Source organism: Schistocerca americana, chromosome 3 (genome assembly GCF_021461395.2).
Source record: "Schistocerca americana isolate TAMUIC-IGC-003095 chromosome 3, iqSchAmer2.1, whole genome shotgun sequence".
NCBI classification, from domain to species: domain Eukaryota; kingdom Metazoa; phylum Arthropoda; class Insecta; order Orthoptera; family Acrididae; genus Schistocerca; species Schistocerca americana.
Window position 1 is genome coordinate 953,781,403 of NC_060121.1, and position 27,742 is coordinate 953,809,144.

The following is a 27,742-nucleotide window of genomic DNA, read 5'->3' on the forward strand; positions in this document are numbered from 1 at the left end:
GAAAATCAGTAACCAATAAAAAGATATAATTGTAATTAGACGTGTAAGGCGAAGGTAGTAACTGCCTCAGATTTTGTGTGTTAGTAGGAAATATATATCACTTTGTACATCGCAACCTTTGTGGTCCTTGATAATATTCAATCAATAACTATTCAGTCTCAGAACAGCCACATGCGGTTGAAATACCCCCGAAACCACAGCAGAAAAACCGATAGCCTTTCTTCCATTAAGCACACGGTCATATAATCATAATAATTAACTGTTTGGCGGCTTCGATAAATTACTCAAAATCCAGTAAAGGAACTTAATTGGGGGGTGTTTCATATGGCTCCCGTGAAAAGGACAGTTGCAATCTTCGGATCCCGAACAATGATCTATTAAGCACCATTTTTGATTTCAGTGGAATGACATTTGTAATTATCCTACAATTTTAGTGCAAAAATAATTCGGTATTGTCGTTACCGTGACTAAAATTACAGTATTCCAACTAGAAACATTGTAATGTAACGGATTTATGGTGAAATTAGAAATCGCGGGAACGAAGCACATTATTTAGACAATACAGTGCAAAAGTGACTGAGAAACAGTAAACAATTTGTTTTTACAAGTTCAAGTGACAAAAGCAGTGTTAATGAACAATGTATTGAAGTATGGACACGAAAACCTGCATGAAGTACTGTAAAATTCATACTCTAAGAAAAAGGGCGTTTGTTATTAATCGCGAGTGAACCAGCCAAAATTCCGTTACGAAAGTATCAGGAATATGTTTTCAAGTGACTCTGTATTCGAAACTGTATTTTGAACGGTGTAAATTGCTCAATTTGACCAAAAAACCGTTACTGTATTTGCGAGTGTTGACTGCGGCGCAATTGTTGGATGACGTCACCCAGACTGTGAAGGGCTACCCAAAGAGTCTGAAGCAGTGAAGAAGTTCCACGCCGCGACAGCAAGGATTTGGACAGTGGAGATGTACCACACTAACCAATGACTACTGTGGAGCCAAGTGGTTGAAGTAGAAACAACGACGACGTGGAGTTCGACATCTAGTGGCGAACCCCCGAAGTATACGACGTCTGCGCCACCTACCCGCCGATCAACGAAATACGTGACAGCAGCTCCATCCCGTCGCCAACCACCGAACTACGAGTCTGCGTCAGCGGGATTCGTCGCGGATGTAAACAGTGCTCACGGCACCACACCAGCTACAACGACGCTTCGCCTGACAGCTGCCGCGCCGGAGGAGCCAGCGCCAACATGACTAGCATCGCGACTTCAAACGTCAAAACATCGCGACTTCGACGAGCGTCGAGGGGTGAGTGAAGGCGATTTGCTGGCGTGAGACTAATTAATATTGCACTATCTTCACAGTGCGGAAGGAACGACAAATTAAATTTGACAATTGCAGAAATTATTAAAACAATATTTTTTAACATTTTTTTGCGAATTTGCTCTGAAGCCTGGTATGCTAATATGCATGTGTTTTCATGCTGTACAGCACAGGATAGCGTCTCATTCGCATTATTTATTGTAAACTACATGTTTATAGGACTTTCAAGTTGTGTTTATGTTACTTTGAGATTTTGCGTATAAATGCAGTCATTGAAGTTTGATCTGCGTAGGTTTCTGTAATTTATGCTGTTCAATGAAGAGGTCTATTTTGCCAGTCTGGGTTAACCTAATACAATGAAGTATTATTTAATTTTTGGCTAATTAGTGAGTGTTTGGGTCACTAGGAGGTTATTTTTTATTTTCTTGTCTGTGCATGGTGAATAGTTGAGAATGGATCCCGAACTGAAAGAAAAGGTTGTGGAGAGGTAGCTAGAAAAATGGAGATAGGGCAGGAGGACAAGGATGAGTCGGGAATTGGTAGTAGTGGAATGTCAATGAACAGCCCATTGGGTCATTCAACCGGTTACCCTGAGACATTAGTAAAACTAATTAGAAAAGAATTGAGTCTAGAGGATGGAGAATTTCAGTTAACATTATTTAAGATGCTCCAAGAAATCAGGAAAGAAAACAAAGAAATCAAGAAAGGCATAGCAGAGGTGTTCCAAGAAAACCAAGAAAACTTAAGGAAAGGACTGCAGGAATTCCAGGAACAGATGAGAATAACTCTTCAGGAGAGACATGACAAGCTTCAGGTGAAGGTAGATTGACTCCGAGAAGAGATGAACGACAAGAGAGTAGAGATAATCAGAAAAGCTGAGGGAGATGTCAAGGATGCCAAGGATGTCAAAACTGAATTGGAAGGGAGAATTCAAGATACTGAAACACACCAAAACCAACAGATAAAGGATGTGGTACAAATACAACAGCAGTGCCAATTCAGTATTGGTAAATTGGGAAATAGGCAAGTGAAATTGGAGGAGGCTGTGGAACATATAGTCACAAACGAGATCAAACAGCTGCAGGAGGGAGTCCAACAGCTAGAAACTAAAACCGAATAGATTGATAGGATGATAAATAGTGCCATCTTAACATTAGGGGAGGGCAAGTTCATTACACTAGTAAATGCTGATAACAGATATAACCAGACCCACACCAGACAAAAATATAAACCCAAAGGGACATTGCATTCAATGATATTTACTAAGTGGTTACGAGGAGTTTTCCCAGCACACTTACGAGATCCAGATAAAATTCAGTTCGCAATAGACAGAATGGAAGGTGAATCTTTCACCTGGGGAGTTAGGAAGAAAGAAGAAGTTACCAGTTAAACTCAATCTGAGGAAGAGTTTTTAATGAAATACTGGTCCAAAAGTCACCAGTGTGCAACACTTGAAGATTTACTGCATCGCAAGTCCCTTAATACCGGGAGAGGTACCTTGAGAGAATTTGCTGAGCATCTATGGGAGTTGAATGAAACATTGGAGCAGCCATTGAATGACGACATAATGATATCAGCAATTAAAAGGAGGTTAAGTCCTAGGATGCAAGAAAACTTATCTGGAAGCGTGATTAATGATAAAGATACTTTAATGGAAGTATTGGAGCAATTAGAAACTATTCGTGCACAGGAAACAATCAGATGCATGATCAGAACCCAGATGGGAATACTTACCATGAAAGTCATTTTAATGGCCCATCAAATTACAAAGGTAGAGGTTGGGGTAATGGACATAGGAACCATGGCAATGGTCGACAGTTTCACCACAATTATGGGAGAGATGATGATGATAATGACGGAATACCAAAGGGGTAGCTGGCGTTCAACTAGTTTATTTTCTTGTCTTTGCTGTAGCTAGTTATAAAAGGTTAGCCAGTAACAAATATGTAGTTAATAGCCAATGCAAACCTTTGAAAATGATGATTTTTGGTAACTGAATGTAAGATAAGTTTATAAAAATATTTACCATGCTATGTTAATTAAGATAGATTGATAGAGTATGAAGTTTGTGTAGAGGCAGTTTTCTATTGGAGTTAATAGGGTATTATTTGTGATACGATGTAATTTTCAGTACTTGAACTAGAGCTTATGTTCCTCATTTTCATTTATATACTATGTGATAATTTTTTCCTATTCTTCTTTTTCGCCTGTGGCTACAAAGAAGGTTTTTAGGGGGGGGGGGGATATAAGGGATCCGTGATCCCATGAACATAGATGCTAGTATACGACGCCTGGGTCGATAGCAGACACGAATCGATTGTCGAGCGCTGCAGGAGTCAGTGAGACGAGTGTCGATTGCGTAGCAGCACTGGGGTGTGTCGGGTGACAAATAGTGTTGGAGAGACGGGCAAAAATGGTGGTCGAGTGAGTAGTAAACGGTAAAATTCACCAGAGCATGACGACTGAGCACGTCCCCCTGATCGTCGTGGGGTTGACCCTCACTAATATCGATTCGCAAGTGATATGAGACAGAAAGTGACAAGTGCCGAATTACGTGTTTCGCGTCAACCGCGTCGGCCAGCAACAACCATGGTTTGCTGTGAGGATTGTTGTGAACGTTAACCATCAGCGTTGCATGTGACGAAGTACTGAAAATCAGCAACCAATAAAAAGATATAACTGTAATTATACGTGTAAGGCGAATATAGCAACTGCCTCAGAATTTATGTGTTAGTTGGAAATATATATCAGTTTGTACATCGCAACCTTTGTGGTCCTTAATCATAGACAACTTTCAATCAATAACTAATCAGTCTCGGAACAGCCGTACTCCGTTGAAATACCCCCGAAAACACGGCAGAAAAACCGATAACCTTTCTTCCATTAAGCACACGGTCATATAATTATAATACTTAAGTGGTTGTCGGCTTCGGTAAATTACACAAAACCCAATGAGGAATTTAAATGAGGGGAGTTTCAAATCGAAGTATGAGAGAAAGAGCTTTGGAAAAACTCGGAATTTCCTAAATAATTGCGGGAACTCGCTACAAAATGACTCTTCAAGTTCCCGTGTAGAATGCCTGGGATTGGGGACTAACATAAGACTTCCGAAAGCACATTATATGCAAGATCACGTAAATAGCATAGACACAAATATGTCACAACTTTAATACAGTCACTTCGGCAGCTCATGCATCCATCATGTAGACAAGAATAACGAACAGAAACGTGGAAAAGAGAATAAATGGTGTATAACATATCAATTCGGTATTAGAAAAGGTAAAGGCGTAGTGGGGAAGCTCTGTCGTCGAGTTTAATAATGAGGAGAAGACTTACGAAAAGTCTAAACATAATAGGACTTCCATGAAAGTCCTTTGACAATGGAAAATGTTGCTAGATTTATGAAAGCCTCGAAAAAAAGTTGTATAGTTTACAGGGAAAGGCGGGTAACGTGCAACATGTAGAACCTAGAGGGAAGCCTCAGAAATGATCTACCATTAAAAAGTGCGCAGGGCGCTGATATAGTCTTTCTCCTCTGATTTTCGAGCACTACATCGAGAGGCAATGTCGAAAATAAAAGGAAGAAGCGGGTTTAATATCCAGTGACTTATTGTCGACGATAACATTCGCATATGATATCACTGTCCTCGGTGAAAGTGAGGAAAACTGGAGGGCCTGTTGAATGGGACGAACAGTCGAATAGAATATCGTCTGATAATAAACCGAAGGAGGATTAAAGTAATGAGGAGTATCAGACGTAAATAAGGCTCAAGTCAAGATTTACTATGAAAGATGTTAATTTATTGAAAATATGACACTGAAGACGTCAGATTACCCGCTGAAACGTGGCAGCTCATTCTTCAAACGCTTAACAGAACTAATTTAGCTTATCTTTCGCACGAGACAAAAGCAAATTCCGTTTGCTAACTACCGGTTGTATCATTGGACAGGGACCCATGTAAGTACTTACACTTTTGAATATCAAAATTTAACTTTCAGTAACATCATTCAAAGTACTCGTCAATATTACATCCATCCATTGCTAGGAACATGTGAAATCAATTTGTCTAGTTACAATTAAAAGCTGTAGCTCCGAAAACGCAGATGAAATACATTCTACACCATCCAAAATTTTTCACCGTTTAACATCTCTTGATAACTTGTACTGTACTTCTAATTCTGAATCTGTAGGCATTGTTACAGAAACTATATTTAATGTGTAAGTGAATGTAATACTGTAATTTGTAATGCATATAGTCGATTGTAGTTATAATGCAAATATTGTAAATCCTGAGTAATAGCCAAGGAAACCTAATCTTTCGTGCATCGAAATCAACGGTGAAATGGCAGTAGCTGTGCCTTTGTTCATCTTTGGGTATAGAGAATCAGTCGTGCTGCGAGCAGAGAGAAGGAAGAGTAACTACATTCATGAAAGAGTGCAGGAGTGTTTGTTGGGCACTCCCATAGATATGGTGAGCAGCTATTATTGCGCCAGAGTATGCGCATCTAACTCGTGAACCCGCGAGTATTGGGAGCATGGCAGGAGTGAACAGGCGGAGGAAGCTGCTGTTCTAACTATTGCTTGTTTGGTAATTATCTGTGGCTCTGGAGGCGACTAGTGGTTCTCAACCAGCAGCTCAGGATTGTCGTCAGCTACATTCTTCGTCGTCCGCCCAGCGACAACATCGTAAGTCCGTTAAGTGGCAGAATATAACTGGTATTCTAGAGTCATTACCCAGTGACACTGCTTTCCCAAAGTATGATTAACCTGAATAATAATCTGCAATATTTAAAACTTGTAGGACACCTGTGTTGTCATTGTCTTCGTTTCCTTTCCATGCAATTGCTGAGTATCATACAAATTTGTAAACTGATTATTTACTGCCAGTTTTGTTTGTTTGCTAATGACTAGTTCCGTCTAAATTTTCTGCATCAGTTACTCTTTATTCTTGTGTTGCAGCGGTTTAACTAATTTGCAGTTCTGAGTATAAACTGCATTCACTTAAATTAACGTAAAATTTGGCTGGCAAATAGTAGTATCTAAAGATATAGCACAAATTAAAAATGCTCAATTTCATTTATTCTGTTTTTAGCTTAGCAAGCGGCTTCTGATGTCTTGTATGTATTTCATCGTTGTTATATTAAAAGTAAAATCAGTTGCTCATTTCCTTAAATTCAATTCAATCTTTCAATAATCAAAAACAAAGTGCTTGCCCTTTTCTGATTTTTGCAGTACGTTACACTGAGATTACTGAAAGTCATTTTTAAAATAATAAAGTTCAAGCTATATGCAGTCATTTATGTAACCAGGATTTTCATTTAACATTACTTTCAAAATTTAGTATTTCACAATAAGTAACTGTGAACTCAGTGTTTTCAGATTCATTTATTTTCTTGTCACCCGTCGTGTTGTGGAAAATCGTGACAAGCTTTTGCTGCCATGCTAGTGGTTATTTGCTTAAATTTCTTTGTCATTACCTTTCTTGAGATTCTGTACATTCATTTCCATAGTGGGCTGATGAGCATTTAATAATTGCATTTTTAGCTAATCAGTACTTTTCTGCATTATCAGTATTTTTTGTATCAAATATTATGTGGTACTCTTTTTCCCTCCTGCGTTTGCAAGCAATTTCACTATATTCCACCTATTTCATAATTATCATCAATATTTAGATTTGGTTTAGAAAAGATACCTTCTTCAGAAGGGTCTGTTGTATACATTCCTCCTACTAACCATCGTTGTTTTCCTTTGGTAACGATAACCTTACTGCCTGTAATATTTCATTAGACAAATTGTATCACTATCGATTTTATCTCAATCCGGCAGATTGATAAGGAAAGGGGAGGTTACAAAGCTTCAGTTACAAACTAGGAGATACTGAAAAAGACACAAAAAATATGTTCTTATAGTGCTTGAAACCTGTTACAGCCCTGCTTAACATAATGTGAGCTTGCTATGCAACTGCTAATCATAGAAACATCTAATTACTTACTACTTACTGAAAATCATAAACCGAAATCTTATTGATGATGTTAAAAAAGTGATTATTTTGGTTACTGTAATATTCATTGTAATTCCTTTCATACCAAAAAAATAGTGTACACATATCTGAAACCAAAAACATTTTTAGAAAGGTTAATTTCTGAGAGAAAGGTTAATTTCTGTGTAATTAACAGAAAAGTAGTCAGCATTGTTTATTCAAAGCGTTTCGATAATATTTCCTTAAAAAGAGAAGAATTATAGTTCAGGTGTTATCATATTCAATGCATTTCAATTGTAGCTACAAGCTGATGTAAATTTTTGTAATCAGTGAATTTACTATGTGTAAAAATGTCTTGATTGTTGTAAAAACTTGGTAAAGGGAAGAAGTGCGAGGGACTAGCAACAGCAAGGAAGATGAAAGATTTCGATGAAGACTCTGTGACATAATAAGTACTACACCTGTCTTTACTTGGGTATTGAGAACCATGAAGTACGCTGCCCATTTCCACTTAATAAACTTCCAGGAAAAATTGGAAATGTGTGGTAAGGACGATGGGACCAAACTGCTGAGATCATCGGTCCCTAGGCTTACATACTACTTAATCTAACTTGAACTAACTTTTGCTAAGGACAACACACAGACCCATGCCCGAGGATGGACTCGAACCTCTGATAGGGCGAGGTGCGCCAACCGTGACAAGGGGCCAGTGACCACACGGCTACCCCGAGTGGTCCCAGCATACATCATTTGCAGCGAATCATCAGGAGCGTCAAGAACAAAATAAGTTCACAATTATTAGTCTGAAGATACTGAGCTACAGCCAACAATTTGCAAAAACTTCCATTTCACCTGACATTAATATTACGACAAGTTGGTTGACATTCACTTTTTTTTCCTTTTGTGATGACTTTTCTTTTATCCCCACAGTTGCAGGTAACCACAGCATGATGGTGCAATCTTGGATAGTAATGCAATTTGCGTCAAAGTACTAAAGTTAATTTGTGAGTTTCAGTTGGATCAGTTTTAACAGCAAGAGTGGCAGACGACTTCATATGGAAACCCAAATTCTTAACTGGATGCTGAAATCATTTGCAACAAAAAAAATTACGTGGACAATGAAAATGGACTATGGAATTATGAGATTCATTGGCTACAATCAGCTTTAACATCACAATAACCGAGGTTTACCAACTACACTTAGTCCATCTTTTCTTCCGTGTTGTAAAGTGAACATGTAATGTGAAAAACGTTTCGTTCAGAGAGTGTATTTTTCTTTTTGTTTGTTTTGTGTGTTTTCTGAGAAAAATATTTTCATGATGTGTGACGATATTAGAGCTAACATTCAAGAGGTGGAAAAGATAGAAAAATTGACAAAAGATAGGGAAGAGGAAGTTCAGGACAATTTTAGTGATGTACAACCAGAAGAGAAAGGACCAGGTGGAGATTCAGACAGCTTTCGCTCACTGTTCCAAGCCTTCAGTCTGGAGGAGGTAGTTGGCGATAATAATAGCTCTTTTAATATGCTTGTAAGACTCACTGAAAAATAAACCCAGAAGCTAGACAGCAGGAGTGAGTAATTTGAAAAAAAAAACAAGAACTTAGGCGAAATCACTTGGGTAAAAACTTGGACAGGCAAGGCTAGACACTGAAATGCATTAGGAAAGCCCTAGAGAGTGTCGGTATTCAGACAGACGAAACTGCAGAGACAACTGAGGAACTAAAAGCAGAATGAAATGATTTTAAAACATATATAAGCAAAGAGCGAAGTAAATTTGAAATCATATTTCTTCTGTAGAAAGCAAAACTGAGAAAACGCAAGACAAACACTAAAAAGTAGAGCGCATTGACTGGAGCATAAAAATCTGACAGTGCATGAGTAAAACTGAAAGCGATAGCTTCTGTATAAAATTGTGCGGAACACCACAATATTCAACAAAGAAGTTGCATCTTGACACTGCAGAAACATTGAAATAGGAAATTCAGTCTCATCTTAACCGTTACTAACGTTATTAGAATCATTTTTTCGAAATATGGAGATGAAAATAAGTTTACTTTTTCGTTTTAAGTTTGGTTTTCGAGCTTTTATTGATTATCTAACAATGTAGTAACATCACAATATTTTGAAGTAGTTGATATTATCACATTTAGTGGTAAAGAGCTTTATCAAAAGATTTGTACGTAACAGGCATCATTTATAGAGGTTTATGAAAAAATTCTTTCATTCATTGACAGTTGTGGTATATGCCATCACATCTTTGTACATACATAGCAGATTTTGCTTAGTGTAACGTACATCTCACTTTTGAATTCAGAATTGTTAGATATATTTTAAATATGCACTGGCACTTCTGGTATGAAAACTGCTGATTTCCATTTCTTGATCTTGTATACAAAGGCGATGTTGAACTTTTTATATGATAATACTAACAGAGGGAACTTTTGTTTGGTTCATGTTTACTTACACATACTGGAATCATTCTAGTAACACACTGTAGTGATGCCTTTTTGCATATTGGAGAAAGAGATATGATATCTTACTTGAGATGCCCCATCATAATGCGAAAAGGGAACCATTGCAGGTTTGCTCTGTGTAGAAAGAAAATATGTATTTGAATAGAAATGCCCTATGTTGAGTAAATATTAATAGCAGATTGGACATGTCTTTGTCAACCAGAGGATATTAGTGATTGTTAGACAGAGATTAAGGTATGCAGAGAGAGGCTGAAATACTGTAAAATAACTATTTGTGTGTGACGATTTGTAAACCTATCATTATGCATTATGGTTGAAGTGAAACGAAACTGGGACATGAGATGTGCTTATCTGCCTCAAATTAAAGTTAGGAACTATGCTGAACTTGTTTGCTTCGTTTCAACATTAATGTTAAAATGAGACATAACATGAAAAAGTCAAATTTTGTGGAATGTAACAGAAAGTTGGAACACATATTATGTTTGAGTGTAATGACATTTCTGGAGACTAGAAATCTGCTCTGTAGGAATCAGAATGGGTTTCGAAAAAGACGATCGTGTGAAGCCCAGCTCGCGCTATTCGTCCACGAGACTCAGAGGGCCATAGACACGGGTTCCCAGGTAGATGCCGTGTTTCTTGACTTCCGCAAGGCGTTTGATACATTTCCCCACAGTCGTTTAATGAACAAAACGAGAGCATATGGACTATCAGACAAATTGTGTGATTGGATTGAAGAGTTCCTAGATAGCAGAACACAGTATGTCATTGTGAATGGAGAGAATTTTTCCGAAGTAAGTGTGATTTCAGGTGTGCCGCAGGGGAGTGTCGTAGGGCCGTTGTTATTCACAATATATAAATGACCTTGTGGATAACGTCGGAAGTTCACTGCGGCTTTTTGCGGTCGATGCTGTGGTATATCGAGAGATTGTACCAATGGAAAATTGTAATGAAATGCAGGAGGATCTGCAAAGAATTGACGCATGGTGCAAGGAACGGCAATTGAATCTCAATGTAGACAAGTGTAATGTGCTGCGATAAATAGAAAGAAAGATCCTTTATCATTTAGCTACAATATAGCAGGTCAGCTACTGGGAGCAGTTAATTCCAAAAATTATGTGGGAGTAGGCACTAAGAGTGATTTAAAATGGAATGACCATATAAAATTAATCGTCGGTAAAGCAGATGCCAGACTGAGATTCATTGGAAAAATCCTAAGGAAATGCAGTCCGGAAACAACGGAAGTAGGTTACAGTACGCTTGTTCACCCACTGCTTGAATACTGCTCAGCAGTGTGGGATCCGTACCAGATAGGGTTGATAGAAGAGATAGAGAAGATCCAACGGAGAGCAGCGCGCTTCGTTACAGAATCATTTAGTAATCGCGATAGCGCTAGAGAGATTGCAGATAAACTCCAGTGGAAGACTCTGCAAGAGAGACGCTCAGTAGCTCGGTACGGCTTTTGTTGAAGTTTCGAGAACATACCTTCACCGAGGAGTCAAGCAGTATATTGCTCCCTCCTATGTATATCTCACGAAGAGACCACGAGGATAAAATCAGAGAGATTAGAGCCCTCACAGAGGCATACCGACAATCTTTCTTTCCACGAACAATGCAAGACTGGAATAGAAGGGAGAACGGTTAGAGGTACTCAGGGTACCCTCCACCACACACCGTTAGGTGGCTTGCGGAGTATGGATGTAGGTGTAGAAATTTGATTTCGATCTTCTATGAATATTTGTCATTAGATGACACAGTGTTTGTATTCTACATAGTAAGCAAACACACACACACACACACACACACATACACACACACAAACACACACATACACAAACATACACACTACTGTTCAGCGCCCTGTCAGGGCACATGAATTATTGTCAACAGAACCTGGCTCTGCCACTGGATTCCTTAGTACACGTTCTGTGTTACAAGTCCCATATAAGAATAATGTTTGGTCTAGATTAGGAGACATATATAAATAAATGTTTTTAATTTAATATGCGTCTACAATCAGGATGGTGCTGCGAGGGACATGTGAGGAATGATTTCCATATCTTTTCCCTTAACAGCCATCCTCCCATCAGAAAGTAGCACATCTAGAGTCTGATGTTTACACCATACTTAAAATACAGAAAGGTAAACAATAATCCCTATGATAGACAATGTTGCACCGCCTCACCACACGGTGATCTTACAGTTAGAGATGATGAGCTGCGCTACCTGGACACCAGGCCAAGCGCTACAGGTTCGCTAGACCTGAAACCACCCAAATAAGACTGAGCTTCCTGGGGTGCTAGCCATCTGCCACCACCTAGAGTCACGTATAACTTGCTGAATGCCATGGAAGCATCGAGAATAACGCCTAGGATGGAAATTAAGCATTGTGCCGAGTTATCAACACACTCCATATCTACTTCTATTGTTTCCTTCGTTTCAATGCAGGAACAAGTTGCTGATAGAAGTACAATACAATATAAATCATAATGACGTTCCCCGAGTTGATAATGTGGAAACCGGCTGCAGTTACTACTGAACTGAGCGTATATATAACTTTCGTAGACGGAGGTACTTGCAGAAGTTGTCACACCTCACTTTCTGGCAGACCACATTTAAGGTAAGCACAGTGGTTTTTGTAGTCGATTTCTGTTAGTTATTATGGACACTGTTAGCGTGGCAATACCATCTAGTTCCCTTTCTCAACGTTTCAGTTCGTTAACACCTGGATACGTATTCGTTTCAAACAAACTTCTTGCAACAGTACCTGTGTTAAGAAGCATTGGTAACACCTGAGAATTAGTGATGACAAACATCGCTTTTCAGTAAAAGTCAGACATTTAAATTTACGCTGTCCCTTTCTTTGAGGTGTAATATTAACACAGAATGAATAACAGTCATCGACTTTGGTAATCGCTTGTTGGTCTGCGCTGATATGAAATTTTTTCTTGAAACAATTGACTGTTCATAGAGGAAAGCCTCATTGTCTCTTGTTTCCCATACCTAGGTGCTTACTCCCATAAGCTACCTCCTTCCTTCACAATAAGAGCAACAGATGTTTTATTGTACCCAAGGCACGAAATGGCATTTTCTTATGTACGTAACTGATATAAATAAAAAAGTTGATGAGAGACTGAAGTGAGGAATGGACTCTGGAAGGCACACGGGAATATACAGGAGTCATTTCAAAATTATTGCTACAAACGTTGTCTGTTACAGACAATATTTTTTGCATTTATGCGAGTCCTCTGCGCAGCCTGAAAGCGGGTAGGTGTAGCTTCTAATGTACCTTTCTCCGCTCAGAGACAATAATTCTTAAGTTTTGCTTGTTCAGAATCACTCTACCCATCCTCTGCCGTAGATGGTTCGAAGATAGATGCAGTACAGGTGCTGCTAGTTCGTGAAATTTGATCGTGTTAGAGCACACGAATTCAGTGAAACGATGGCTTTAGGAAACGTCACGTAGCAGTTTGTTCCTAACAAAAGTACTCATGACGCGATCTATCACCCTGAGGGATCTGTCGCAAAACACTGCGACACAATACGTATACAGGGTGTAAAACATGTAAGTGCGGATGTTTCTGAGGATGGCCCTCAACACAATTAAAACAGTACTTACGTCATTTGCAGACTAATATTTGTAAGTATTACAAGTCGTACGTTTCTTGAGTTGCATACTTTTACTTCCAAGTACATGCGGCAAGACCAAGCCATTAACGTGTATTTTTCCATGGACAGGTCAAGTGGTGGGTGTACACACGTGTACACAAAACGATTGGCCCATACTGACAGGGGTAGTCCAAATAGTGGTGCAATTATGACAGTCCAGAAAACATCGTGTAGCTAATTACGTGATGTGTTTGCAGAAATACAATTTGACACAGAGAAAAAAACTGCTAACACACTGATTTGTGTACATATTACATTATTTCGTTATATTGTACTGCATGACATTGTTACATGAAAGCTGAGAAACGTGGAATTGCCTAGCTGTTTATTTATTCTAACCTTCTATAATCGATCCCCTCTTCCCTTCTCTCTCTCTGTCTCTCTCATTCTCTCTCTCTCTCTACATCTCTCCCCTGCCGTCTCTCTGTGATCTCTCATCTCTCTCAACCACCCCCTCAGCCCTTCTCTATCCATTACCCTATTATCATCTCCATCCCAATAGAAGGTTGGTGATTTTCATCCCCTTCCCCCCTCCCCCTGCAGTATTTCTTTCCGGATACTAAGCAATACATGTACAAATTTTGGTTGAAGTCGATCACATGCACATACGTTCTACATCGCCTGTTGGCATATATTGCACTCATTTACAATGTCTGGTTCTCTGATGTTTTACCCCATACAACTCCAGAGAGGATCTTGCATTTATCTGTGATATTGAGTAGTGTGGCTTCATCTTACTTCACGAAACACGGTGATAAGATTATTGGCTCGCTGCAGTACTCATTCTCGCGATCTCGTCGTTACACTGAACAACACAAACAAGGGACAAACTGCACTTCACACTTTTAAATGCCTCAGTGGCAACTAAATACAGGGAATAAGTACTAACAGTCGCTTTGGATATATTTTCTTCAAATCTTATCATCCACACCCATACCCTGAGTGGCACCTGAGACAGTTCAACTCGAATACATCGAGGACAACGAACACTATTTAGGTATGGCTTTTGCTAAATTAGAACTGATTTTGTGTTGTAATTATCTGCTGCATGCTATTAGCTTCCATCATTTGTAGCTGCTCAATTACGACAACGAATTTACTTTTCTACGGGAACAACAAAACGTAAAATGCCGTCAAACAGTTCTTCTACGACACAACAGGAGTAGAATTTAATCAAGTGTCAATGATACAACCGAAAAACACTGTGAAATAGGAAAAGATGTCCTTCAAACGTTTACTGTGTGAAATGTAAGCAAACAACTACCTCAGGCGTGGTTTGTATGTTTACCTACGAGCTTGAAACCTGTCAGTGGGTCTGTTGCTCTTATTGTGGCCAGACAACTCGCTTATGAAGTCATTCAGACTTTCACGTTACAAGAGTCGAAAAAGAGGACACTTTTACCGTTTATAGTGAATTTCGAAAAGCTATTAGAGCAACAGTGTGGTCATAAGCAGCAGTGCATACTGATCCAATCAAGCCGACGCGATCTGTTTTTGTAAAAGGAATAAAAACTTTCAAGATCCCAGTAACCCAAGGTGTCTACAATAACTTACCCCAACTGAAAACAAGAAATGATGAGAGAAATGCAACTATCGTTTTAGCACATTCACATCATACTACTAACCAGCTTTCCAAATTTTCCTTCCATGGCAGAAAGGTGACTGCGAAAGCTACAAACCGTCCCTCTGCACAAATTTTATTAACAAAACGGGACAAATATCTATTCAACTTACTATACTGATCAGTTCAAAATACATGTAAAACAAGAGAAATGGATAAAAAACGACCTTGGTCTGTAAACGTCCCTCGGGTCCTTTCAGGAATGGCGTAATGTTTTGCAACTTTATATTAATGTTCCGATCGGATAGTCTGCCTCTTTTACTGAACGGCATTCTAGTACATGTACGGCAATCCACATGGTAAATACGGGGCGAATGTTCCCTCCTCCCCCCCCCCTCCACCCCCTAACCGTAAGGATTATTACAGTCCATCTATCTTAACAGAACAACTGATGCGCGTTGGATCGCTCCTTCGGATAAAAAAATCTTTAAGCAAATTAGATTTAGCAGCATCTGGGCTTCTGCTGATGAAGGAGATTAAAACAAGAGATCACTGAAACACCGACACGAAAACCAATTCTACGAGGGCAGTTCAATAAGTAATGCAAAACATTTTTTTTCTGAAACAGGGGTTGTTTTATTCAGCATTGAAATACACCAGGTTGTTCCCCAATCTTTTAGCTACACAACACTATTTTTCAACGTAATCTCCATTCAATGCTACGGCCTTACGCCACCTTGAAATGAGGGCCTGTATGCCTGCACGGTACCATTCCACTGGTCGATGTCGGAGCCAACGTCGTACTGCATCAATAACTTCTTCATCATCCGCGTAGTGCCTCCCACGGATTGCGTCCTTCGCCCGCATCTCGTGGTCGTGCGGTAGCGTTCTCGCTTCCCACGCCCGGGTTCCCGGGTTCGATTCCCGGCGGGGTCAGGGATTTTCTCTGCCTCGTGATGGCTGGGTGTTGTGTGCTGTCCTTAGGTTAGTTAGGTTTAAGTAGTTCTAAGTTCTAGGGGACTTATGACCACAGCAGTTGAGTCCCATAGTGCTCAGAACCATTTGAACCATTTTTGATTGCGTCCTTCATTGGGCCAAACATATGGAAATCCGACGGTGCGAGATCGGGGCTGTAGGGTGCATGAGGAAGAACAGTCCACTGAAGTTTTGTGAGCTCCTCTCGGGTGCGAAGACTTGTGTGAGGTCTTGCGTTGTCATGAAGAAGGAGAAGTTCGTTCAGATTTTTGTGCCTACGAACACGCTGAAGTCGTTTCTTCAATTTCTGAAGAATAGCACAATACACTTCAGAGTTGATCGTTTGACCATGGGGAAGGACATCGAACAGAATAACCCCTTCAGCGTCCCAGAAGACTGTAACCATGACTTTAGCGGCTGAGGGTATGGCTTTAAACTTTTTCTTGGTAGGGGAGTGGGTGTGGCGCCACTCCATTGATTGCCGTTTTGTTTCAGGTTTGAAGTGATGAACCCATGTTTCATTGCCTGTAACAATCTTTGACAAGAAATTGTCACCCTCAGCCACATGACGAGCAAGCAATTCCGCACAGATGGTTCTCCTTTGCTCTTTATGGTGTTCGGTTAGACAACGAGGGACCCAGCGGGAACAAACCTTTGAATATCCCAACTGGTGAACAATTGTGACAGCACTACCAACAGAGATGTCAAGTGGAGCACTGAGTTGTTTGATGGTGATCTGTCGATCATCTCGAACGATTGTGTTCGCACGCTCCGCCATTGCAGGAGTCACAGCTGTGCACGGCCGGCCCGCACGCGGGAGATCAGACAGTCTTGCTTGACCTTGCGGCGATGATGACACACGCTTTGCCCAACGACTCACCGTGCTTTTGTCCACTGCCAGATCACCGTAGACATTCTGCAAGCGCCTATGAATATCTGAGATGCCCTGGTTTTCCGCCAAAAGAAACTCGATCACTGCCCGTTGTTTGCGACGCACATCCGTTACAGACGCCATTTTAACAGCTCCGTACAGCGATGCCACCTGTCGGAAGTCAATGAAACTATACGAGACGAAGCGGCAATGTTTGAAAATATTCCACAAGAAATTTCCGGTTTTTTCAACCAAAATTGGCCGAGAAAAAAAATGTGTTGCATTACTTATTGAACTGCCCTCGTATAAGTTCTATGCAATCTCCTAAGACTAATGACAATACTTTGCATCTAGGGACGTCTTGATTTCTCGTTTCCATCTAGTTAATTTTGATAGGGTACTGAATTTCACTTACAAAATATTTTCAAACAGGTACGAGATGGGACCTCGCGTGTCGACGTTTGCGTTGCTGGTGCTGCTGCTGGTCGCGGCCGGTGACGCTCACCACAGGTCGAGCCACGCCACGAGGCATGGCGGTCGTGTCAGAGCGGCTCACAGGACCGGCAAGGCGTCCCCAGAGACGAGGAGCAAGGGCGCTTCCGATGAGTCGCTGCTCGTCACCATCAAGGCCGCCAAAGAGCTCGAATACGACTTCGGAGACGATGGGACGTTGGAGAAGGAAATGATAGCCAGCGGGCGCTATGACCCTAAAATGGTTTTCGCATACGACTTAACAAGTAAGAATTCCAGTTAGAAACACATTACTCTTACTTCTTATCATCCGATATTTGTTATGGCATGAGGCTGATAGCATGATGCTGATCATAACCAAGGAGGTGGCCGAAAGACAGTAAGATCAGTAACTCTACTGTGCTAATTTCTACAAAAAGTGGGACAGTAAGGGAGCAAGTAGGAGATCGATTAGTGACGCCTGTGGGATCTGCAGCGTCAGGTTTAGGTGTATCATTATTGTTAATACGAAAAACTCCAGAAAGATAACATACGTGTAACTGTGACATTTACTGGTGAAACAGGAAAGTAAGGTTCCTGCTCGTATTGATGCATAATTTAGCATATTATGTTACGTTGGATGCTCAAATGGGTATATGTTGCAGATAATGTCAATGAGTCACAATTGGTAACTGTCAATTATCTCCACACAAGTGAGTAACAATTTGTAATGATATACAATTAAATCATAAAATAAGCACCGTTGTTTTATAAGTTATTTTAAACATTTCTGTTTAAATTACGCAAAAGTACAGCAGACGCTATCAGAACATAGAAGTAGAGATAAAAGGAGAAGCGGAAGCAGGTAGTGGGTGTAGATTTGCTTTAGCTAGTACTCTGCTATGGGTGAATTCAGTATCGTGTGATGCCTTTATGGCCATGTTGCACTTGCATCGAATGTTATGTCTATTTAGATGTCTGATTATAATACACAATACGAACTGCCTATGTTCGTCTTGTCGCAGTGGACGATCACCAGCGCAACCGCATATTTGTCACGACCCCTCTTGTCCGTCGTGGCATCCCGGTAACGCTGAGCACCATCCCCTATGACGGAGAGCAGAGTTCGCTCCTAAAGCCGTACCCCAACCTGGAAATCCACCACACCACGGAAGACTCCATCACGGACTGCAGCACCCAGCTGGTGGACGTCAGCAGAACGACCGTGAGTCTCTCGTCGCATGTACATTCGTACTCTGCACATCAGCAGTCTCTGTGCTGAGGTCTTCCTGGCGTTTTCATCCTTATCTGGTTACCTGTGTCCTTTTCTTCCATTCATCATGTTCTTTCTTCAGAATCTTTTCTATGTAACTTCTATTATTCTTTTTCATCCCGAAAAAAGTGCTAGTACTCAATAAACATTTCCAGTGCTTCTGACCTATCTATCTGGTTGTTAGTATTTAGTTCATTTTACACTAACGTTACAGTGTCAAAAACCTTTTTCCATAATACTAACTGAGAATGTTGCAATAATTATCTAATTTTTGTAACTATTTTCCTTATTTTTATTAATCATATTAAGATTGTGAGTATCACTAGTTATATACACATTGATATACCACCTTCAAAAAAATCTGATTGCATACAAAAGGCGGGGCCTTAATTTTACTTGGTGAAATGTTTGTGTAATTAAATAAATAAACAGTCAAACCATTTCCCTCTATGATGAAATAATCTTCTGCTTATTCCAATCTACTCGTTATTGCTTCACAGCTTCAGCTGTCGAGCATTATCTTGAATACATTGTAGGACACTTTAACTTCTATCGGTACAGAAGTCCAGTTTATTGTTACTTTTGGGGATGTTGTAGTTGTGTTTTGTGTTGAAATTAATTTGGATTATCGTTCTCATCGTAAGTAGTGGCACACATTCATTTCTGAATCGTATAATTTCAGTCAGTAACTTATGAAAGCTGTTCTCCGTCACTGTTTCTTCTGTCATTTTTATTACGATTACTTAAATAGTAGATAGCAAGCAACATACTGGGTAAGGACCAGATATAAAAACTTGCAAGGAGATTAATATTTTCCTCTGTGCAGTAATCCACGATTCTAGTACGCACATCTGCCGTCGATAGTTTCAACTTTGAGTTCATTCACTGACTGTTTCAGAAAACGTGGGCGGATGACGATACACTATACGCCCTCGACAATGGTGCTTTGGACCTGACAACGAGTCCCAAAAACGTGTGTCCACCCAAAATTGTTATCTTCGACCTGCGAAAAGATGAGATCATCAGCTCCACAGTTATCCAGAACGCAGCCTGCAACGCATTGTACACCTATTTATGGGTGAGTACTTATTGGAAAAGACAGTATATGTAAAAATGACCTTATATCTCCGTATGAGAACTGACTATAAAATTATGATAGTGTTGCTGACTATCAACGTCTGATTCTATTTTGCACAACTACAGATTGTCAAAAGAAATCTTTTTCAATTGTTTCCTTTGTTTTATCTTCCTTTAGGTTTGTATCTAATGATCATGAGAGATAATCATTTAGTATATTTCCTGCTAATGTGGTCATGCCACTTATGATACATTTCGTTTGGTTCGTGATCTCATTATTCCTTATTATTTCCACACTGCTACGTTCTTTTAGTGGCCCATGACTCATGTCCATTCAATACAGTAGTAACAGCCATGATCTTATAATATTTAAATAATGTTTCAATGTTTTCTTTCCAGGCACTTGTTTACAATTCCAAGTATACGTGAGGGTACTTCCAGTCTCCCCTTAGCATCGTGCACATTGTATGGAATGTATCCCTCTTTCCAAAAAATAACGCATTGCAGACATTAAAAAAGAGCTATATTTTATACAATCAGCATAAATGACTTATTCACCCCGAGGATTTCTCCTACATATGTACGTATGTACGTATTGAACTTGGGACCTAGAAACTATGGAGAGGCTTTTTGTCCCCCCCCCCCCCCCCCCGTAACCCTCAGTGGTACAGAACCCCACAACAGGCTACAGCAGTCCACTCACCCCACCGTCGCCCCTCGCCGAACCCAGGGTTATTGAGTGGTTTGTCCCCCAGTGGACCCCCCCCCCCCTCTGGGAACGTCTCATCCAGATGAGTGCAGCCCCAATGTTTGCGTGGTAGAGTAATTATGGTGTACGCGTACGTGGAGACAGTGTTTGCACAGCAACCACCGACATAGTGTAACTGAGGCAGAGTGAGGGTAACCAGCCCGCATTCGCCGAGGCAGATGGAAAACCGCCTTAAAAACCATCCACAGCCTTGCTGACACACTGGACCCCGGCACTAATCCGCCGGGCGTATTCGTGCCGGGGACCGGCACGCCTTCCTGCTCGGAAAGCAGTGCGTTAGACCGCACGGCTAGACGGGCCGGCTCTCCTACACAACTGATTGACAACGTATTTTTCTCAATGGCCATTTAACAAAGTGCATAACTGCAACAACCTGCTACAACCTACTACAAGAATACCAATCTAGTTTCCGTAAACATCGCAGCACGACATCTGACTAATAAAGGTAATAGAGTATTTGATGCTTGCTGTGGATGAGTACGAGGCGACAATCGCATGCTTCTCAGACTTCAGTACAGCCTTTGACACAGTCTACTTCAATATTTTATTTGCCACACTGAGCAGCTTAAATTTGTAGAAAAGTGCAGTTCAAATATTTCGCTCATACTTTACGTCTCACCAGCAATTCGTCATGTCCACAAACATAAAGTAACAATGTGGACCGGTAGTATCACACGCCCCCCAGTGTTCAATATTAGGACCTGTACTCTATCCACTGAACAAATATGCCACTGACGTGTCATCAGTTTTGTCTTACTGCAAATACCACATTTATGCTGATAACCTCAAGTTGTATCTAAGAATAAAATTAATGACGCTGAAGTAAGTTGTCGAGAAACGCAATGTCGGCCTGTGTGCGCTATCCAAATTGGAACAGAATACACGTTCAACCCATACAAGACCTAAGCGGTACTGGTTACTCACTGTAGGCTCATTAGCCCGAAATATCTGGAATCCCTACCATTTTTAGCCTTTGGGACAAAGTATTGAAAGAGGAAAGTCTGAATTATTGAACAGTGATGTCATCCGGCAAGATCTTTCTGAGGAAACCTCAGGGCCCCTGTAAGTGGTTATGAATTCCTGTGTTTGTTATATTTGTGATGTTCGACTCTTTGATCATATTTCAGCAAAATATGCACAGCTACCCTGACTGTGTGGGCACAGGTGCAGAGATTTCCATGTCCTCTGCTTCTCTATTGTCTTATCAACGTACTCTGTCCCTCATATCTTTGTTTGACAATAACGTTCTTGTCTGAAGGACATGGCAGAAGCAGGCGTTTCCAACAGTGCTAAGTCCTTTGTGTCCCACTCCGTCATCCAGCGAATTTTTCGACGTCTTCTCAATAGCAGGATCCCCATTCTGAAATAAAATCCCACATTATATTATCGATCTGAATAACTTCTCCAGCTTCAGAAGTAGTTGACATATCTACTAAAGCAACAATAATAACCACCAGTGTCGCTGTATGCACTCGTTACCCTTCCTTATACAACTATCTTTCAACAAATTTTCCCACTTTTCTTAGCTGGTATAAATCCTTACTTTTTCAATCGCCAGGACTCCCTAAATCAGGAAACTTTTGTTTTGGACATCTACAAATTCTTTTTATATCTGCTACTATCGTTATTGTTATTATCATCATTGTTACTACTATTATCATTACAGTCTTTATTATTTACTCACATTGCCACTATAAACACTCAAAGCACTTTAATACTAACTGTCATATTACAATTAATGTTTCTTAGGTAGCTATGAGGTAACGAAGGTATTGTGTAAGTGAACCGTTGGTCCAATGAAAGATACAGTCTGACGGCCTTAATGAGATCAGGTTAAGTAAATACATGAACAAGTAAATAAGTGAATATAGCACATATGTAGTCGACACCTTCCACAACTGACACGACTGCCATAGCAACCATGGGAATTACGGTCCTTTAGTCCTGAATGACACGATGATTAGAACAGTGATGAATCCAACGAGCCAGTACAGTAGCAACGTTGTCTGTCTAAGGTTGTAGATGATAAGTCTTGTGGAATTATAGTTTCCGTAATCTGTCTTACATATTCGCGATGTTTCCATAGCATACAGCATCCCATAACATTGTGTGTAAACTCTGGAAGACCTTTTGACATACGAAGAGGCAGCAATATGAGCATTATTCCTTATAGCACAGGATGCAGCCTGAGTATTGGTACTAGGATTACTACCATAAGAAAGCAGTGTATACTTTTTACCCTTATTGACGGAAACCATCTCATCTTGGTTGCTACTAATTCCCTTCGTTTAAAATAATTTCGTAGGAGAGTTGTATATGTCCTCAACACATGAACCTTTGGCGCCTAGGTATTCATCAGGATGTTCTCAATTTGTAATTTTACCGTCGAGGCGGGAGGAGAAATACTGAGAACACTGATGGGCCCATGAAAGCATTAAATGTGCAGGGCAAGAATCCACTCTGGTCCTCAAGAGGCGACTAAGTGGTGTGTGGTGTGTATGTGGTGAGGGGGACGAGGGTGAGGGAGGACTAGAGAAGATTTATTTTGTTTCTCTTACTCACTCTACATCTGGCAACTAGTATTTGTGTTTGGCAAGGGCTACCTAAGTCAACAAAACTCATCCAAAGTCATCTAACGGTAGCAGCATTACACCAGTAGTGAGTGCTGACGAGCCTTGTACCGATATTACTCACTGAGTAAAAAGTCTTCCCTTATTTTCACACTATCGAAGTCCATCTTGAGCGCTGCAGATACCGTTAGGGCCTTTGCTGGTAGATGAGGCTGAAATCTCTAACAGATTCTGTGCACTGGGCCAGTGTGCTGCAAAACTGTGAACTGACAGGGGCACCACTCCATGGGAGAGCTGCTTCGGAATATGGCCCCTACCTGCCATGTAAAAGATTTCTATATTACTGTCGTCATCAAATCTGTTCTCTAACTTAGCTGTATTTAAGCAAAGTTTTAAAAATGGAATAAATCGTAATACAGCTGATCAGCTTTTCGTATGTTTCTTTTAACTGGTCACTATTTTTTGTAGAAGAAGGTCTTTTATGGTACGAATAGTTAAGAGAGAGGATGTGTCATTGAGAGAATTAGGATTCACCTACCTCCATGGTCAATCTTCATTAGACATAGACATTCAAATGAAAGACAAATATAGTTTTTGGAATTGTTTGATGATGCAATCACATTGTTTAACTGAAAGAGATTTACATTTATTTTCCTGGTAGTTATGTACGTTCTTATGCCATTCAATTGAGAGTTGTCTAAAATAACCTCTGTGTTCACTTCAAACACGGATAACGAGTGTGTTAAAGGACATACACAGACATGAGTTTGTATTCAGGTGGACGCGTGCCCAGATGGGTGCCTGACGGCCTACAGCTCCGACACCAGAGGCAACGTACTGTCGGTGACGGACCTCACCACAGGGACCACCAAACACCTGCAGAGCCAGTACTTCCACCCCAAGCCCGGCTTCTTCTTCACGAAGGCGGGAGGTCCAGCCTACTACCTACCGGACGGCATAAATGGAGCGACGGCCGACGAGAGCTGCGATGGGAAACTCTACTTCCAGGCGTTCGCCAGCAACATCCAGGGCGTTGTCGACAAGCAGGTCATCCGAGATGCATGCGACGGGGATGTTTTGGACCTCAAGACGCAGGTAACGTCACATGGGTTCCGCTGTCGCAGAATACGTGAAAACTTCCGCATTGAGCGAGTACTTGTGTTGGTGTGATGCCGTGATTCCGGAATATGAATCCTTCAGTTTCTGAGAACCTCGGTGAAACAGACTATAAGACTCGGGTGCTAAACTGCGCAAGTCAGCTGTACTAAGTTTCACACCACGGCTTTCCTTGGCAACTGTGTTTCCATTTACAGCAACAGTACAGTTGTTACTGGTGTCATAGCATCTATGAAAAACTAATTAAACAAAAATTCACTTTTATGCGAAGCCATTCCACTCATGCTTTGCACTGGTAATTTCTTGAATGTTTAAAGTTCAATTCTCATTCATGGTGTGAAAGAAGAACTAATTTTACCTTAGTTGTCACTAGCAGAATGACAAATTACCGTCTTATTCATAACACGAAATGAAGAAATCGTTGGCTTTTTTAAGTCCTAAGCAATGATAGCGTTTTTTCATTCAGTTTCTCGTACGGTTGCTAGTGCAACCAGCTATCTCTAGACGCATTTGTCAAATCTTAGAGTACCAAATTTAACATTATAATCCATGGGAAACCTGTTACGTAAACGAGAGTAATCTAGCGCGTAGTTGCTGGAAACTGTACTCATTCTGTGGTTACTGTAGACATTAACTCTCATTCATGTATTTGCAGGGCCATTGGGTTTCTTTTATCAGCGCGATGCTGCAGTATACCATCTTTGTTTTTAATTTTACACCTATGCGAGTGGTGCGGCTCTGTTCATCTTTAGGCGTTCTATGACTGCGAGTTGTGGTCAGTGTCATCGTCCAAAGGAAAGCCACGATATTATTCACGACACCTTCTCTAAATTTACCTAACAGTGGTTCTCGACGACTACATCGCCTCTTTTCCAGAATTACCACTTCCATCCCCAATATTTCTGCCACATTTTCACGTGGCCTACACCGAACTGTTAACGATCTCAACATCGAGTGTCTATATTCTCGCTTGAAGTCTTTTCGCAAGCTCGCTGTGTAAGGACTCTAAAAGCTGGACCACTACTCTAGATTTAGCGGCGGTAGCTTCTTGAATGTGATTTACTTTACTAATGCATTGAATTTTCATAGATCTTTTCCAAGAAATTCGTTTTATATTCGCCTCACCTAATATTGAAATTGCGTAATGGCCCTATATGTACCGCTTCTTGGTATTACCACCAAATATTTTTAACATCTGACTTTATCTAGTTATTCATTACTAATCTTGGAATCAGATACTGTCACATTCTTTCTCTTTGTTGTAAGCATTGAAGGCCTGCCGCTCGTTGTACCAATTGGAAATTATGTCAAAGTGTTTCTGCTATTTATAACAATCACCGAGCGATGACATTTTGATGAGTACAGCAATACTGTGAGTGAAAAATCTTATAAAGCAGCTGATCCTATCTAACAAGTTTTTTACGCCCTTTTTCTCACTTGAAACACATCCGAAGTTACTTGCGTTTCTGTGGGACATTAACCGTCGTGTAAAATGTACTGGATTCTATTTATGAATTTATTTAATCAGCCAATGACACATTTAAGAAAATACTCTTAATGGTCTTGGAAAATGTGGTGTAACCAAAAATGCCATACAAATAGTAATGTTGGGTGGTTCCTTGGTATTACTACAGAAATTCAGTAGTGGGTGATACAGGTAAAACTTTTTCTGTTATCTGATACTAACTTTCTAATCGAGACTGATGTATCTGTTTCAGGTTGATCTGCCAGGAGAATTACCGGGACAGAGTGGAGTAATGACGGTGGATCCGAAGGGTCAGCTACTATTCTTCCCTGTTCTGGATGAATTGGCCATCTACTGCTGGGACACGAGCAAGCCTCACGATCGTAAGAACTTCCACCTGATCGTTCAAGATGATGAACATCTACAATTTGTCAGCAGCATGGAAATAGACACCAAAACACAAAGATTATATATAATGAGCGATCGATTTACATCATACCTGTCAAATACCACCAACTATTCTGAAGACAACTACCAAATTTTGTACATTGACATAAAGGATATAAAATGTTAGTTGTGCGTACCACAGATTTTGTTTTGTGAAGACGAATAAACTTGGTGCCCTGGAAGATCAAACGAATGTAACTACCACTATATGAAATACTGAAACGAATTAAATATAGGCTGCAAAAATTGGGGTCGATCTAATTTCATGAACTTGTAACCCTACCACTACTATTGTAATTTAGTGTGCTTTTACGTGAATAACAGAAAACCTGTCTCTATGTGGCCACATATAACCCTCTTAATAAAATTTTGTTTAGTTTCCATATAAAGTACTCTATTGGAGGATAGTCCCGTTAATATGAAAAGCTAATCAATGTAGTCACCCTTTTTACAGGGTTTGACCGTGTGTTGGGTCTAATGGATACTTAAATCAGACTATTCCCTACTTTTATTAAGATCTTACCCAGCGGTTAGATAGAAAGGCAGTATGAATAACATTGTACTGAAGCTAGAACAACTCATTTCCAAGTTTATTGGGTGGTTTTATTAATGGTCGCCAGCCTATCCAGGCAATGAAAGTGAAGTATTGGAAAAGCAGAAGTATCAGTTTTGCTTATTTTCTTGCTAGTGTTTAATTTGGTTCTTCAAATAAATATTACTCCACTTAAAGAATGTTGACTTACACCCTTATACATTAGGTTTTTAAAAGAGAAAAAGACGAGTAGATATCTTCAAGGAAGCGAAAAGAATTTGGCCGGGAAGGGGGGGGGGCACTTTAAAAGTGCTTTGCATAATGAACACACGTCAGTACTACAATAGTTAGATACTAAAGCACAGACTTTTTAAACTGAACATTTCACTTCAAGAAAACCCCTTTCGTACTGGAGTTTAGTTTCAAAAGCTATTATTCTTTGAACTAACTATGTATAGTCATTTTACAGTTTCTAATAACTTAGCTACACTCTGATTGAATCTTGCAACAGCAAACTCTTACTATAACACTTTGCACTAGTTAAGTAAAAAGACAAAAAGAATTTAAATGTTGCCTCTTTATGTTAACTTGACACTTCATAAGTCTGTAAAATGAGGACCTGGATTAATCAAACACCAGGAAGGAACCTTATATAGGTATATGATTAGGATGAAATAACAGGGTGAACCAGTTTCTTTAAAGTTCAAGAATGATTATTAAAACTCAGTCCAAATTAATGGTTCATCCTGTGCAAAAGTAAAATAAAAAAATATTATCTGGTGGCTGTAGGCTTGGGTGTGGCTGACAGTTACCCACAATATGGCCTGCAAGTATCTTGCTGCAAGGGCTAAATTTCTCTTCTCTGAATCGTTCAGTTTTACGTACAGTAGTCCAACAACTCGCACCTATGCCGTAAGTCGTTTTCAGTCTTCATCCGAGACATTTTTGTGCAAATTTTCAGACCAAGTTTTTCCTGCTGCACAATGGTGTTGCCTCCCACCCTGCTACCTACACACTGTATAGCTTGCTTCCCGCAGTTGCGCCCCAGTTCGCCTGTTCCACCTTTTCCACTCCACAGAGCCACTTTCGTTTCAAACAAAACCACACTGGCTTTTATGTAACGCCTATTTCTTGTATTGTTCCTAAGCGTGACCATTTCTTAAATTGTCAAATTTGCATCATTATGA

The 27,742-nt window shown here is 40.2% G+C and overlaps 1 protein-coding gene across 1 annotated transcript; it reads left to right on the forward strand.

The window, feature by feature from the left end:
• The first annotated feature begins 2,168 nt into the window (after window positions 1-2,168).
• LOC124606575 (major royal jelly protein 2-like) lies at window positions 2,169-26,253 on the forward strand. The gene is made up of 6 exons (XM_047138560.1): window positions 2,169-2,350; window positions 17,289-17,593; window positions 18,332-18,531; window positions 19,478-19,661; window positions 23,762-24,090; window positions 25,830-26,253. The coding sequence occupies exons 1-6, from the start codon at window positions 2,169-2,171 to the stop codon at window positions 26,148-26,150; spliced, it is 1,521 nt and encodes a 506-aa protein (XP_046994516.1). The 3' UTR covers window positions 26,151-26,253.
• Window positions 26,254-27,742: the final 1,489 nt, after the last annotated feature.

What these genes read in the sequence shown, in the direction of transcription:
- LOC124606575 (XM_047138560.1), top strand. Translation starts at nt 2,169, where the DNA reads ATGAACGACAAGAGAGTAGAGATAATCAGAAAAGCTGAGGGAGATGTC. An exon ending in TGGACGTCAGCAGAACGACC is followed by an intron (nt 18,532 to 19,477) that starts GTGAGTCTCTCG and finishes TGACTGTTTCAG; the next exon opens with AAAACGTGGGCGGATGACGA. An exon ending in GTACACCTATTTATGGGTGA is followed by an intron (nt 19,662 to 23,761) that starts GTACTTATTGGA and finishes CACAGACATGAG; the next exon opens with TTTGTATTCAGGTGGACGCG.